The 13617-nt window shown below is 38.2% G+C and overlaps 1 protein-coding gene across 1 annotated transcript in view; it reads right to left on the bottom strand.

The window, feature by feature from the left end:
- FAM83B (family with sequence similarity 83, member B) overlaps positions 1 to 11212 on the bottom strand; it is a 39754-nt gene extending 28542 nt beyond the window's left edge. The window contains exon 1 of the mRNA XM_010140651.1: positions 10769 to 11212. Within this exon, the coding sequence (XP_010138953.1) occupies positions 10769 to 11212 (444 nt within the window). The remainder of the gene's footprint in view (positions 1 to 10768) is intronic.
- Between the last annotated feature and the right edge of the window lie 2405 nt (positions 11213 to 13617).

Genomic DNA, 13617 nt, shown 5'->3' with positions numbered 1-13617 from the left:
ATCATCTCTTTGAAGATGCAACAGTGTCAGGCTTGTGTTGTGCAGGGAGTCAGATTTCATTATCATATTGGTCCCTTCTGGCATTAAAATCTGGGAATCTCTCAGTTTTATCAACCTCTGCTGATTTTGCAGTCTAGAAACGGCTGCAAAGTGCCCTGAACACTGCTAACAAACTGCAAGTTTTTAAAGGATACAAACATTGATCACAGGTTCATGTTCACCCAGCTCTCTTTCAAAGCAACTTCTAGTAAAATGAATTAGAAAATCGCATCTGGAAAGGAAAGCAGTGACAGGGCCTATGAAGAGGATATGTGAACACAGTCCAAGCAGCAGCATATAATCAAGAAGAGTGATTTATAAAATAAAAAAATCACATTCATTAATCAGATTCATACTAGTCTTGGGGTGGGGGGGAGAGGTGTGGCAGAGATTGTGTCTCTATGAATGAACTCAAAACTAAAGCCTTGCCACTGGGAGTTTCAGGGGAATGAACCTGGAGCATAGAAAGTCTCACTGGATGCAGTGCAGAAGGCTCATTCCCTTCAAAATCCCATGTACGAAAGCACCCAAAAGCATGCCTGAAAAAATCCAAGCAAGCAAAAACTGCAGATGGAAGATTCTCTGCAACACTGAGGAATACCTGGCAACTTGAATTTAATTTGAGAATTTCTTGGGTTTGTGGTTGTTAGCAAATTTGAGAAAAGGAAGAGGTTACAGTTTATTAACATTAAAATCCTTCCTGGACAACCTGCTGACCTTCAAAAGCCCACCATGACTTTGAAATTAATTCAAATGTCCTAAGTGAAATGCCATTCTCAATTTTCATAATGCATTAATTTACTTAAATATGTTAATAATTACCATGAAAGATTTTTCGCATACATCATATTCACAGGTGTTCCGCATTTCAGCTGGTGTGGTACAGTATTTACCGCGGCAGCTGCTGACAGCAAGGTTTCAATGAAATTCCAGAGTGTGTGTGTGCCTATGTATTTATATATAAACACACATATCTTTTTAAAACTACTTAGCGTCATTTTTTTCCTTCATTTTCCCCTGATGGGTTTATATAGTTTATAGTCGTAAGACTGACCAAGCAGTATGCTTTACATTTTACTGTTTCAGGCTTAAAATCCCATCCAGAGCCACAGATGTGCAATTTCAAAACAAATCAGAACAGATCAATGCTTGTTACTTATAATTACATTATAATTGCTATGGGCTTTATTCACAGCTACTGAATAGATATACTATGATGGGAAAATATAATTCAGTGTATTTTTACTGTAACTCAGCACTATAGAATTTCATCAATGGAAGACACTAATTCAGAAAAAATATAAAAGTACTGGATTATTTTTAATTTGTATGTTATAATGCTTCATGGTAAGTACAGGCAATGTAATAACGGAGTTTTTCCTACAGAAAAGGATCAATATTATTAAAGCCTAAAATTCACGCACAAAATAGATGATGATATTACTGCAATCATATAGTGCATCATAAAATCTACCATAAAATATATTACTGGTGATCATATAGTGGTAAAACATGAAATAAGGGGATAGGAAATAAATATACAAATAGTCATAATTCCCAGTGTCATCTCTATGCTTAGTTTCCTCATTTCAAAAGTATGTCTTTTGAGCAAAATAATAATAGTTCTTGTTACATTTTAAAGCAGCTTTCTGTAGACTCTAAGCCGTGCAGAATTCACTTTTAGCGAATAGTGAGCTGTGCTGATAGCTCTGCCTTAGTGATAGTGAGCTGTGCCTCCTGATCAGAAACACCAGAGACCGCAAACAGAAGTGACAGTGTCAGCCAGCAAATCTGATTTCCCTCAAATGCTGGGGGAAACCGCTTGTCAAAGCAACCAGGTCTCCATCCAGCATGACAAGAGCACAATAACAGCTGTAGCTATCTGCTGTTCTGATAATTTCTTGGCAATGCCTAAGGGTGGGTTAGCACAGGCATGCAATAATTGTCTGAAAAGTCACCGTCAAGGGTGTGGGTTTCTTTTAAATAATGGGTAGGTATATGTGGCTGCACAGTATCTGTTTGATAGAGATCCGTAGCCTCTCTTTGCTGAGGATGGGCCTTAAATTATCAACCATCAATTTTATTTTTGTAAGAGTTGTTCCTTGATGGGCATTTCTTGAGAAAGGGCCCACAGAGAATCAACAGGTACTTCTTTGCCGGTTATTTCATCTCATCCTCATCATTATTTCTGGCTTATTGAGCATCAAAAAGCCTAGCACGAAAACACTAACTACACTACCTTCTGTGGGCTGATACTACTCAGATTCACCTGAATTAGGTGGTGATGTCTAGTGCTTTACCTACTGCTTAAGCCATAAAGGGAGTTTGTTGAGCTGAAGTGCATCCTGCTTGGCAAAGAGTGCCTGCAGCTCCAGGAAACAGCATGAAAATAGGGCTGAGATGTTTTATCTGCTGTTTGAACCGAAGGCACACCCATTTGGTTGGCTACCTGAACACACAATCCCGTGCTACTGTTCAAGCCCGACTGCTGGTGGATGAAACAAATATCAAGTTTTCTTTTCATCTTAAGAGATAGAGTTCATAACTTCTCATATTATCCTATCACCCAGCTACATCTCTAACAGCAGGATTGCTGGCAGAAGTGAAAAGGCCTGAGGAGATCTGGAGCTGCAGTTAGCAAAAACCCCTGGATAAAAGACAGAGCACAGAAGTTCTCTGAAGACAGCTTCACGCCCACATGTCTTGCTGGGGAGAGCAGGGGTCACTGTAGACCCTGGTTTTGAGCAATGTTATGTTTCCCTCATGTCTCAGATCTCCCGGGCAGCAAGGACAAGCACTCCAGACCAAGAGACAGAACTGGTTAAGATAATCCGCTCTTAGCTAAGGTATGAGAACACGCTGTTTATGTCTTGAAGATACACCCTCTTTATCTGAAGATAAGAAAGGACTTTATACTTTCACAAATATTTTTGAAAAGTCAGCACTACAGACCTATAGTATATACTAACGCATTCCTCAGGAATTAGTTTTCGTAGCTATAACACTAAATGCACAACTGATTTTTTAATCAACTAAAACCACAGAGACAAGAAAATGAAACTTGTTATCTGGACCCTGCTTGCTCTGAGTACTGTTTGCTGATGTATAATCTTCTCGGGCTTTTGGTTTATAATTGTATCTCTTTTTGAATTGCTATATATATTAATTTAATGTTTTTGTTGTTCAGTATTCTCATCTATAAAGCTACATACATTATGGTTATGTTCTTTGATGCCTAAGGATGAAGAAGAACATAAAAATTCTGAATCTACTGTTTATACAGCAGTAGTGGTATGTCTCTACTGGCTGACACCAATCAAAAAGACTAAGACGCCAGTAAACCATGTGATACACAGACACACAGCAAAACATAGTGATATTCAGGAAACAAACACCCAGGATGCAGGAAAAATTCTCAAACAAAGGCAAGGACTGCAGAGACGGCTAGTTTGGTTACTTCCGCTTCTCTCTATTTAATGCAAATAACACTGCTGTAAATTATTCATCAGTGGACTGTATACTGAAAAATTACTAACTTTGTTGATAAAGCAAGTCATAGCCAGATCTTGCAATTATTTATTTTGAACAGCTCTATTGAGGTGAGTCATTTTGTAGATGTCTGCAGATCTTACCATAAAGTAGTGAGTTCAATGCGAGTTCCACCCCATTACTGCTGTGATGGTGATTGCTTCTTTCCTCCCAAATGTAAACCATGGTGAGATTTTAAAGAATAAAAGCCCTCTGAGGTCTCAAGCATGCTGACAGCACTTTTGAAAATGTGGGCTTTAATTTTTATTGTACAGAATAGCACATCTTTATTAGAAAATGCTTATAGACATACTTTATCAACAGGCTGAAAGGAAAGGTGTGATCACACTGGTATCAATGGCAAGGTCTGCAATTTTTTTTAGAGAGGTAAATACTAAAGTGTACTTTGACTCCCCTATCACATGTGCTGGAATACTTGCACGTATTTCTCCAGGAAAATAACACAGCATAAGCAAATTTTTCTGAAATAATTTCAAGTGAAGTACATACTTGTACTCTGTTCTGATATATAAAGAAACTTAATACATCTAACTTCTTGGCATTCAATCTCACTTCTTCCAAACAGCAGAATGGGAAATTCTGAACTAGCGCACCTCCTTGGATTTTTGAGCTTTTTGTTTTGCTCCATGTCAGCAGGTCTCCACTTTCCATGTAGCTTCTGTCATACTGCATTACACAAACACTGCTGCAATGCTGCAGGTATCTGTACACCAAGCTATGCTCATTCAAAATTCTGTCACAGGTAGTATATTTTAGTTTCCAAATTCTGATACATAACAAACAAATGTAAAGTTTAAAATCCTTAGAAGTGTTTGCTCCATCTCTGAGAGCACCACTGGCTATATCGAAAAGCTACTAAAGATCAAAAACTATGCTAAAACTGCAAGATATCGAAAAAGGCCTATGGCAATATGAATGTGAAATGATTAAGTCTATAGTTCTTCAGGCAAGATTCTTCTCTGGCTGAAAAAAATTAGAAAAACTCAGATCTCTTGAGGATAGGAATTCAGAAGAACAAAATCAGCACTTCAACATTCACGTTTTTTTGACAAGCAAGGAGAGGAAAAGGTCAAAACCCAAATACACTGAACTGGGCACTGAAAGAAACATTTTGCCCACGCAAAAAAAAAAAAATTAAATCAATGGTTTTGTATTTATAGCATATTTTGACCTGGACTTGCTTCAGCATATTGCAGTACAAAGTTACTGCTGAATATGCTGAAGGACATTTTAACCTACTGAATGTGCAAAAAGCATAAACAACTTTTTAACAGCACTTATGTTTTGACTGACAAAGATTTATGTCAATGAGAGAAAAGATTTTAATGAAAAAATACTGCTACAAAGCAGATGCGTACGTTTACTTCTTATATATGCAAATGAGACAGATATTAATAAAGAAATAGAGCTGCCTGTAAGATCTGGCCTTTAATTTTTCCAATTTTAAGGCTATCATGAAGGTGTGATATTTTGGTAACACGTTAGCACAGCTGTGACATAAAAATGGCAATACCTATAAATTAGTTAATTATATCTTTTAATATAAAATATTAGTATCAAAGATGTCAAAATAGTATTGCAAACCTTTGGCCTGATAGAAACCTCCACAACTGATTAAAAACAATTTCATCAGACTCCCACTCCCTAGGCTAGCCCTAGCCTCTGCTTGCTTTTCAGTTTTGGATCCTTCCCACCTAATTGGAGGGCTACCAGGAAAAATTGTGTCTTTGATATTTAGAGCAACTGAGTATAAGAAATGCATTTTAGAGAAGTCCCAGGCTTTCCAGATTATAAAGCTTCTTGCAGATGTGTTCCATCAATGGCAGTCCTCTCTGTCTGCATTGTAAGTGCACTGCTGTGACTGCTCTGGAATGACCCTTACAGGGAGGTAACGGGAGGGCATGGGGGAAAGGAGACAGGCAAGTAAACAGCCTGAAGACTCCAAAGGTAAATCCAAGCAGATAAAATACCTGAAATAATTACTTGTTGTGAGCAGCTGACAAAAAATTGATACTGGATCACACGATAATAGCACCAAGAACAAGACACGTGTCCACTTCCAATGTGCCCTGTGTCATTAGAAAAGTTGGGACATAACCTCACTCTCTCTGATAAATCTGTCAGAAGCTGAAAATCACATTTCACCTGGAAACCATACACATGACTGCCATGATGGTTTTCAAATAACAGGAAGTCATTTAACAAAAGGTGAGTGGAAGTGAATGATGATGCACCCTTCCGCATAGCAGCTGAACCTAAAAGCACCCATTGAAATCTTTGTGGGGTAGAATATTTTGGCAAGGAAAACGTTGCCTATATATTTTTATCTGGGTACTGAGTCTTTCTATGTGTTACTCTTAGCTTATAAAAGATATCCACTGTTTATCAGTCATGCTACTGATAATACAGAAAACTTCTGATTATCTGGGATTATCTATTCACTCTCCCTGAATTCAGCAGATTGCTGTAGCTTTTGTGAACAGAAAAATGCAGCCACTCTCTCTCATCTGCTTGGACTGCTCCAATTAATGACAAAAACAAGCACTGCCACAAGCAAGATACAATATCATTGTTCCAGTCTGTGCTCAAATTATATTTTAAAAGATTGGCAAAGAGTACTGTTGAGAACGTAAAAAAAGATTGCTCAACATACCCATCCTGTTTCTGTACAGAAACACCATTCTTCATATAGGAATGTAAAGAATTTGATTGTCTTTCATACTAGACAGCAGCCAGCACTAGATTATTATTGTTGTATTATTGTATTATACACAGGACCAAATGAGATCAATAGTGAATTGTATTTTTTCTGTAATTCACAACCTCTTACTCTTGTCTGAAACAAAACAAATTGGAAAAAACAACCCCAAACACCAGAAAATATTTTCCTTTATGTAAGAATGTAAAATGAGTCAACTGTTTATTTGACTAGGTCCACTGCTCTAGAAGACAATACAGACATCACATTTTGTACGTAACTCTCTCAGAAGAATTCAGATAAAGTCCTTTTTGACTTACTAACAGCCTACCTACCGTGGGTCCAGCAAGACTTACTAAAAAGTTACACTTGTTTACAATCTAACTTAATGCCTTCCCAAGGGTCCAAGTTTTTCAAACTTTTCTCATATTAAAAGCCCAAACATGAGTAATTCAGAAAAGAAAACCCCGCCTTTTTTGTTCTATATTTTTATTTAAGCTTCTAAACAACTAACTTTCAAAAAAAGTCTTGCAGCTATCACTGATTTAATGAAGCCAGGCTTAAGACTGCTATTGAATAAAATAAAATCACTGAAAAGTATTGCATACTTATTGAATACCATGCAACTTCATACATTCCATCCAAAATCCCGTAAGTATGTCAGGGAGGTCTTTCAGTGTTTTCTGGCTTGCACTGCAAAGCAGCAATCCTTGGGTTGTCTCAACAACATGGTTCTTTAAAAAACAGGTTTGAATTCTCCCCAGAAAGAGCTGATCCTTATTTGGATATCAACCTAAAAGACCCAGAGCTATGCATTCTCTATGAAACTGTGTATAACTGTGCCGGTGGTGGAGAGAAGAATCAAGTTAATGAAGAGAAAAACACAGGTCCAGAAGGACCTTTTGGTGTTCCGTCCTGTCCTCTCCCTGTTGCCTCACCCTGTCAATCACACCTGAGAAGATAGTACAAGACATTGCTAGTACACATGTAGAAGCCTCATAACTGAAGGTTTTGAGGCAACTCTTATGAAAAGTCATACGGGAAGAGGACACTTCATTATTGAAGTCTCTCTGTTATTTTATACTAAGAGAAGGAAGTTTCATGTTAACCTGACAGAGATGAGTAATCACCTTGACACCATGTCCCAGATGAATAATCTTCTCAGGAAAAACTGCTGAATATTATCAGTTGCGGTTCAGACAGCACAGTCAGGATGAGTCAGGCTGTCGGAGCAACTCAAGCTTCTGAGAAGCCGGAAACCTGTCAATGATTAAAGGTAGAAGCCTCCAAAACACACAGAAATAAGGCTATGGGCATGTTTGCAACAGTCCATCCATCATTAAGACAGATTGATCTTGCAGTGCTTTTCCCCCACGTGGTTATAGCAACATCTGAAAAAAGACTCGTGTCTCCCCTGTTGACACCAAACAGCCTCCTTGTAAGAACACAGGTTATGTTGACAGAAGAGGGTGGTTGGCAAGCTGTATCATTTGGTGATGAGGCCTAGTTACACCAACAGTAAACCCATCTAGCTGACGTTAGGTTTGACCTAAGGCACTCTGCTAACATCACACCTATCCCACAAAAGTGCTATAGGATAGGCTGCAATGTAATGCCATCCTAAGTACAGTAGTTTCCCTGCTTTAATATAAGTTCAGAAACATATAGCACATGCATGGATTAATCTCCTTCAAATAGATAATTTTTCTAGGATTTAATAATATTGATCCTTTTCTGTAAGAAAAACTCCATTATTATATTGCCTGTACTTACCATGAAGGTGATGTGCATAATTTTTAGGCAGATTATGCATTTAAGAAACATGTAAGTGACAAAATTTTCTCATGACACTTTTCATAGTCACTGTTTTTAGCCTAGTGGAGCGTAGCCGTACAAATGAGTTTCCTTTTTAGTCAGGAAAACTCACTGTCAGCAAGGAAGTTGTTTAACGTTGTTTACAACATGTCTTCTTAAGGTCAAAATTAACATATGTAATGATCATTCTAAGGAGTGACACTGTGATGCATGAAGCATTAAAGCGGCTCAAGAGTAAGTCCACAAACAACACCATCTTATCCTCATATATGTCCAAATACTCAAAAGAATCGAGGTTTCAACAGGCTCAGTCTCCATGAATTTTTTGGCTAGTATATACATATAAATATATATCAAATGGATTTCTTCATGGGGCAAATCAGTGAAGAAACATTCTCTGCCTTGCTCTTGTAGGAGCTGGTTTTCTACTGCACCCAGTGTTCAGGTAAATCAGTGCCTGAACTCAGGCAGCCAGGTTTGATGCTTCAAGTTAGGTGGTGTGAATACACCCACCTCCAACAGTCTGTTTATTTTCCCCCAGAAGTTTGCCAAAATTCCCATAGATTTTGCTTAGAGCTGTATTGGTTTAATGTGATTTGCTGAAGAACTTAGTTTATTCTTTACTGTTTTCTGTGTTTCATGGGTAACCTTTTCCTATTTCCTTTGAATATTCTCATAAGACTACACAATATTCTCCACTACTACACAACAAAGAACCCCTTTAATATAACTGTATTTTTATAAGTGCCTTAGGAATAGTAGGTTAGCCTGTTTACAAAGTATTTGCCTGCTGTAAGCACACTTAAATACCTCACTTTACTGTACTTAAAAATCCTTTAAACTTTTCTATGCATCTGCAGACAGAAGAGGCTGAACACCACTATGACTTTTAGACTTAACTGCTGCTTCCTGAAGCGACCAACCCCTATCACTGTATCAGAAGCGTTATGGTTGTTGTTGTTGCGGTTGTGCTGATCAACTAAAACAAACCTTTCAGCTGTCAGATTTGACAGTTACACATAAACAACACCTTCATTATAAAGTGAAAGTGCCACAAGCACACCGGAGAGCCAACATACTACACACTCAACCTTCTTCCAAAGAAGGGTAAGAACCACACCTAATTTTTCTCCACAGCTGCATTCAAAGGAGGCATACTCCTTAAAACAGCATTTTGCAAGCCAGCACCACCAGCGGAGAGAGCCATCAGAAAAGGACTGCATTGCATGCAGCCGGACAGCTAGGCACAAAAAGCATGGCAGCTAACAGTAAACAGTCTTTTTTCACGGCACTTCAAGACCCTGTAGCAAAACAGAACTAGTCTTAGCAATGGAGTTAACTGGATTTTTGAGGTTTCTCTTAGAGAGGATACACTGGTAGCTCAGGAGCTGCAGATGAAAAAGATCATGGAGCATCTTGGCCAAGTTACGGTCAAGCCTCCCTACAGACAAAAAGCAGGAAATGACAAACCTTACTCTGAAACGCACAAAGAGGGAGAGAAGTAATTAATTCTTCTCTTCCTTGAGCATACAGTCATTCTAGACTCTAAACTGCAAGATAAAAGGCCTAGTGATAACTCTATTACAGCAACAAATGATATGTTTTATCTGGAGGAGAGACATTATAAAAAAACATTGTCTTTTCCTTCCCTGCCCTTTAGAGTCCATTTCTATCGTGCATGTTAACATGGGTGTTTCAGTCACTGAAGTGTTTATGGATGCACTCAAGCTAGAACCCATCCTACCAATTTTAAAGCCCGTAGATCACGCAGAACTCAACTAATTTCACAGGGAAGAAAGGGAAGCATCATGTACTTGCTACGAATACTTCTGAAACCTTGTCACTTCTGCTTAAAGACGCAACATGTCCCAGGGTCAAAGAGATCTGCATGATAACATATTTTTAGTGGCTTTTTTTTTTAATTGACACTGGAAAGCAAAAGGTTGTTTGTACACATAGCACCCCGTCACTGATGTTTAAGTTGGGTGTGCCTTAGGAAACTCAAGCTTTAAGTGCCCCTAAGCAGAGACAAGTTCATTTGGAGAAATGTAAGCACTTCTTATAAATTAGTCATTAGTCAGAAATGAAGGTAGGGTACCCAACTAAAATCTATTGCCTTGTTGCCTAAAACTCATATTTTTCCTTCTGAGCTATCTTTAATACTGAGCTATCTTTAATACTTTCTGACTAATTTCTGCAAGGACACACAAAATCACACAACCTGAGACACTCCAGGTACACAAGTTGGATGTACACCAAGATTATCTAACTGGCTATTACAGCACACCAATGCATGTTCCCACTGACACAAGAGAGAAACCTTAGGATATATCCGTAAGTTAAACAGAATCATATCACTTGAGGTATATTCAGCTGAGGTCAAAGAAAAGGTGTGCTGATTGTTTACAAATTTCTCACAGACTGGTCAGCATTACAGTAAAATGGTAATTATGCTTCATTAAACACTTCATTAATCATGCCTTGTAAATAAGGTTAATAACCTTGGTGATTCCAAGGGACCAAACTCAGCCTGGGAAAACCTTTCCATGTGAACTGTTAGCAGCCAGACTGTTTTTTCCTGCCAGAAGAAAGAAAAAAGGCTCTAGTAAAGCACCAACTATATTACTATAGCCACATTTTTTCTTCAATAATATTTCTCATGTTTACCTTTCTTGCATCTCGTATCATCTTCCGAATAGTCTCCTTTATGGTGTAAGGCTGTGCTCGTGGTGGATGAAAAAGTAGATCAATATTTGTGCCACCAGAAATTCCAGGCATCAGGTAGGGCCAACCTAAGTCAAGATTTGGAGCTTCCACATCTGATTCAATGGGCCAGTAGGTTCCTGAGGAAGAGTTGTCATCAATGGCATGGTTAGAGGAATAAATTGTGTTCTGGGGAAGCTTGTGAACATTGTTCAAAATATAATCAATTTCCTCATCCGCTAGGAATTCTGTGCATCTCTCTTTAGAAAGAAATTCTTTGTAGGCTTCTAAACCTCCTTCAATTAGAGCATCAATAGCTACTCGGTACCATTCCTTGTAATGAGGTTCAATGTAGTTGTCTGATCTGCATTCATCATGTAAGGATGATAGCAAAGATGAAGTTTCCATTTTCACTAATATTTGGTATAGAGTCTCTTAAACTTCCATTTGTGAGCTGATGAAATGTATCTGTAAAGAGAAAAAAGTAAGGAAACAATCAGAATATTTCTAGAGATCTATGACACACGAAGAGATTTTAATCAAAATACTTTTCTGGTAGTGTTGCTCTAAGTTTTTCTAGTACCTTCCAAGAATTTTAAAATGTTTTGAAACATCAGGGATTAATTTGTCAAATGAATATTAAAGAACTAGATAAAGAGCTTTGTCTACGTGAGGCAAAACGAAACACATAATTAAGTGCTTTGAAGACACTCCTATACTAAAAGCCACAACAGAGCTCATAATACTCTGAAGATCTGTACCGGTAACACCAATACGTAGCCGGTGGTGCATGTTCCAATATGCTATCATTGGTTGTGTTTCAAAACTGCTCAAACACTTTTGAAACCACTGTATTTCCTACATTAATCTTTCTCTGGAACATGTTCCTTTCCTCTGGCTTCTTTGAAACCATGGTAATTTTTCACGTCCTCCTTATCTATCTGTTGTCCCGTGCTATCTAATCCATTGGTTGCTCCCAAGCAGGATCAGCCTACCTCATGTCAGTGAATTATAAGGAACTCAGAAAGATTTCTCCTCCCAAATCTGGGATCAAACTCTGAATCAGCGATCTGTTGTCTAGTTTCCACCCTGCTCACTCCTTCTGCCAAAAGGAGCGGCTGCTTTAATCTTACCTTTTTTTTTTTCTAAAATGTTAATAATAACTTGTTTACTGATGATTTATGAATCATTCTTACCACCTTTTTATTTCATTTAAGAAGAGTTAAGAGTGTTGGTTCCTGCTATGACAATTTGGGATTTCAGATAGAGGACAAATGGCCAATGTTTCTTCCTTCACGTTTGTGCAACCCTACAGGACTTCGGCAACTCTACCATTCACCTAAAACCTAAACTCCAATGAATTTCTGCACTGGACAGGTAAGCTACCAAAAAAAAAAAAAAAAGGGGGGGGGGGGGGGGAATTTTCAGGAAGGCACACGCTAACCCCAAAAAATTTTGGCCGGGGAAAGGTAAACACAAAAAAAAAAAAAAAAAAGAGGGTGGTGGGGTGGAATTTTCATGAGAGCAGCACGAGCATGGCCATGTAAAATAGAAAGATTATACATGGTACCCATTTCATCTTTCAGGGCTAGGGCATGAAGCTTAAGAGAAAGACAACAGAACGGACATCCAATGAAGGCAGAATAGTTACAAAAAGTATATACGAAGTACAGCTTGAAAGCTACCACTGGGTTTCCTACAAGCCTAGTTAATAGTATAGCAGTATAATAGCATGGAATACTTGTACGGAATTCTGATTTAATTTACTAGCATATAAACATAACACATTTCTCTCTTCACATCATGACCTTTTGCAAACAGTGCATTTGCTTTCCACAGAGCACTGAAACAGCTTATGTCTTCTTGAAAGGAAATGTAAATTAGCTACATTAACCTACAGGAATGAAAATCACACTACTGATATTCCAAAGTCCCATTAAATGTTCAATTAAACCAAGATTTCTGAGGAACTTGGGAATTCTGTGGTTAAAAAAAGACCCAGAAAGAAAAATCCAGATCTGAGGCTGGCATCAGCATGTCATATGAAGTAATTGCATTTCAGTCCTGTCTCTCAGCCAAGTAGCAGGGTAGATCTTCCCAGATAAGACTGCTTTCGAGCCTGGGGGAAAGGAGTGTTTCTGGCCGCTTCCAGAGTAGCTCTTTGTGGTGAACTGGAAAACAGCAAGGGAAAGGGATCTGACGCCTCTCCCCAGACCAAGAATTACATGTATTCCTGTGACAGATATTTAGGGCTTCATTCTACACTGCTCTCACAGGCAGAAACAAAACGTTATAAAAAAGGTTGCACTTTGCCCAGACGCAGACACAGTCAGGGGTGAAAGGCGACGCAGAACTGAGCACGCAGTACAGAGAAGACAGGCCGATTCGAAGGCCAAACTCCTAACAATATTGAAAAACTAAAACTTTTGCATCAGCGTCCTTTGGAAGCCAATCATCTAGAAAAAGTTTTCAAGACATTTTAGATGAAGCATGAAAAACTATCTAGAGTACACAATGAAGAGTTACTCGGCTGAGTTGTTCTGAAGAGTCTGCACTCTAACACAGGTGACTTTATTGAGAATCTAATACACCCCTTAAGTAGTGCCTTTCAGGACAAGTAACTCTAAACACAACAATAAAACAGTCAGTGTCACTATGACTTTTAAGACTAAATCAGATTTTATAAAGGCAAATGAAAGATATTTCTAAAATTCTTATTACTTCAAAACAGATATACTTCTAAAATGGGGATTTTGCCACTGATTTCATGTATAACGTTGAGGAAGATTTGTTTATGTCAAAAGCTTGTCTAA

Source organism: Buceros rhinoceros, unplaced genomic scaffold (genome assembly GCF_000710305.1).
Source record: "Buceros rhinoceros silvestris isolate BGI_N320 unplaced genomic scaffold, ASM71030v1 scaffold10147, whole genome shotgun sequence".
Lineage (NCBI taxonomy): Eukaryota > Metazoa > Chordata > Aves > Bucerotiformes > Bucerotidae > Buceros > Buceros rhinoceros.
This window is presented reverse-complemented; position numbering and strand designations above follow the sequence as displayed.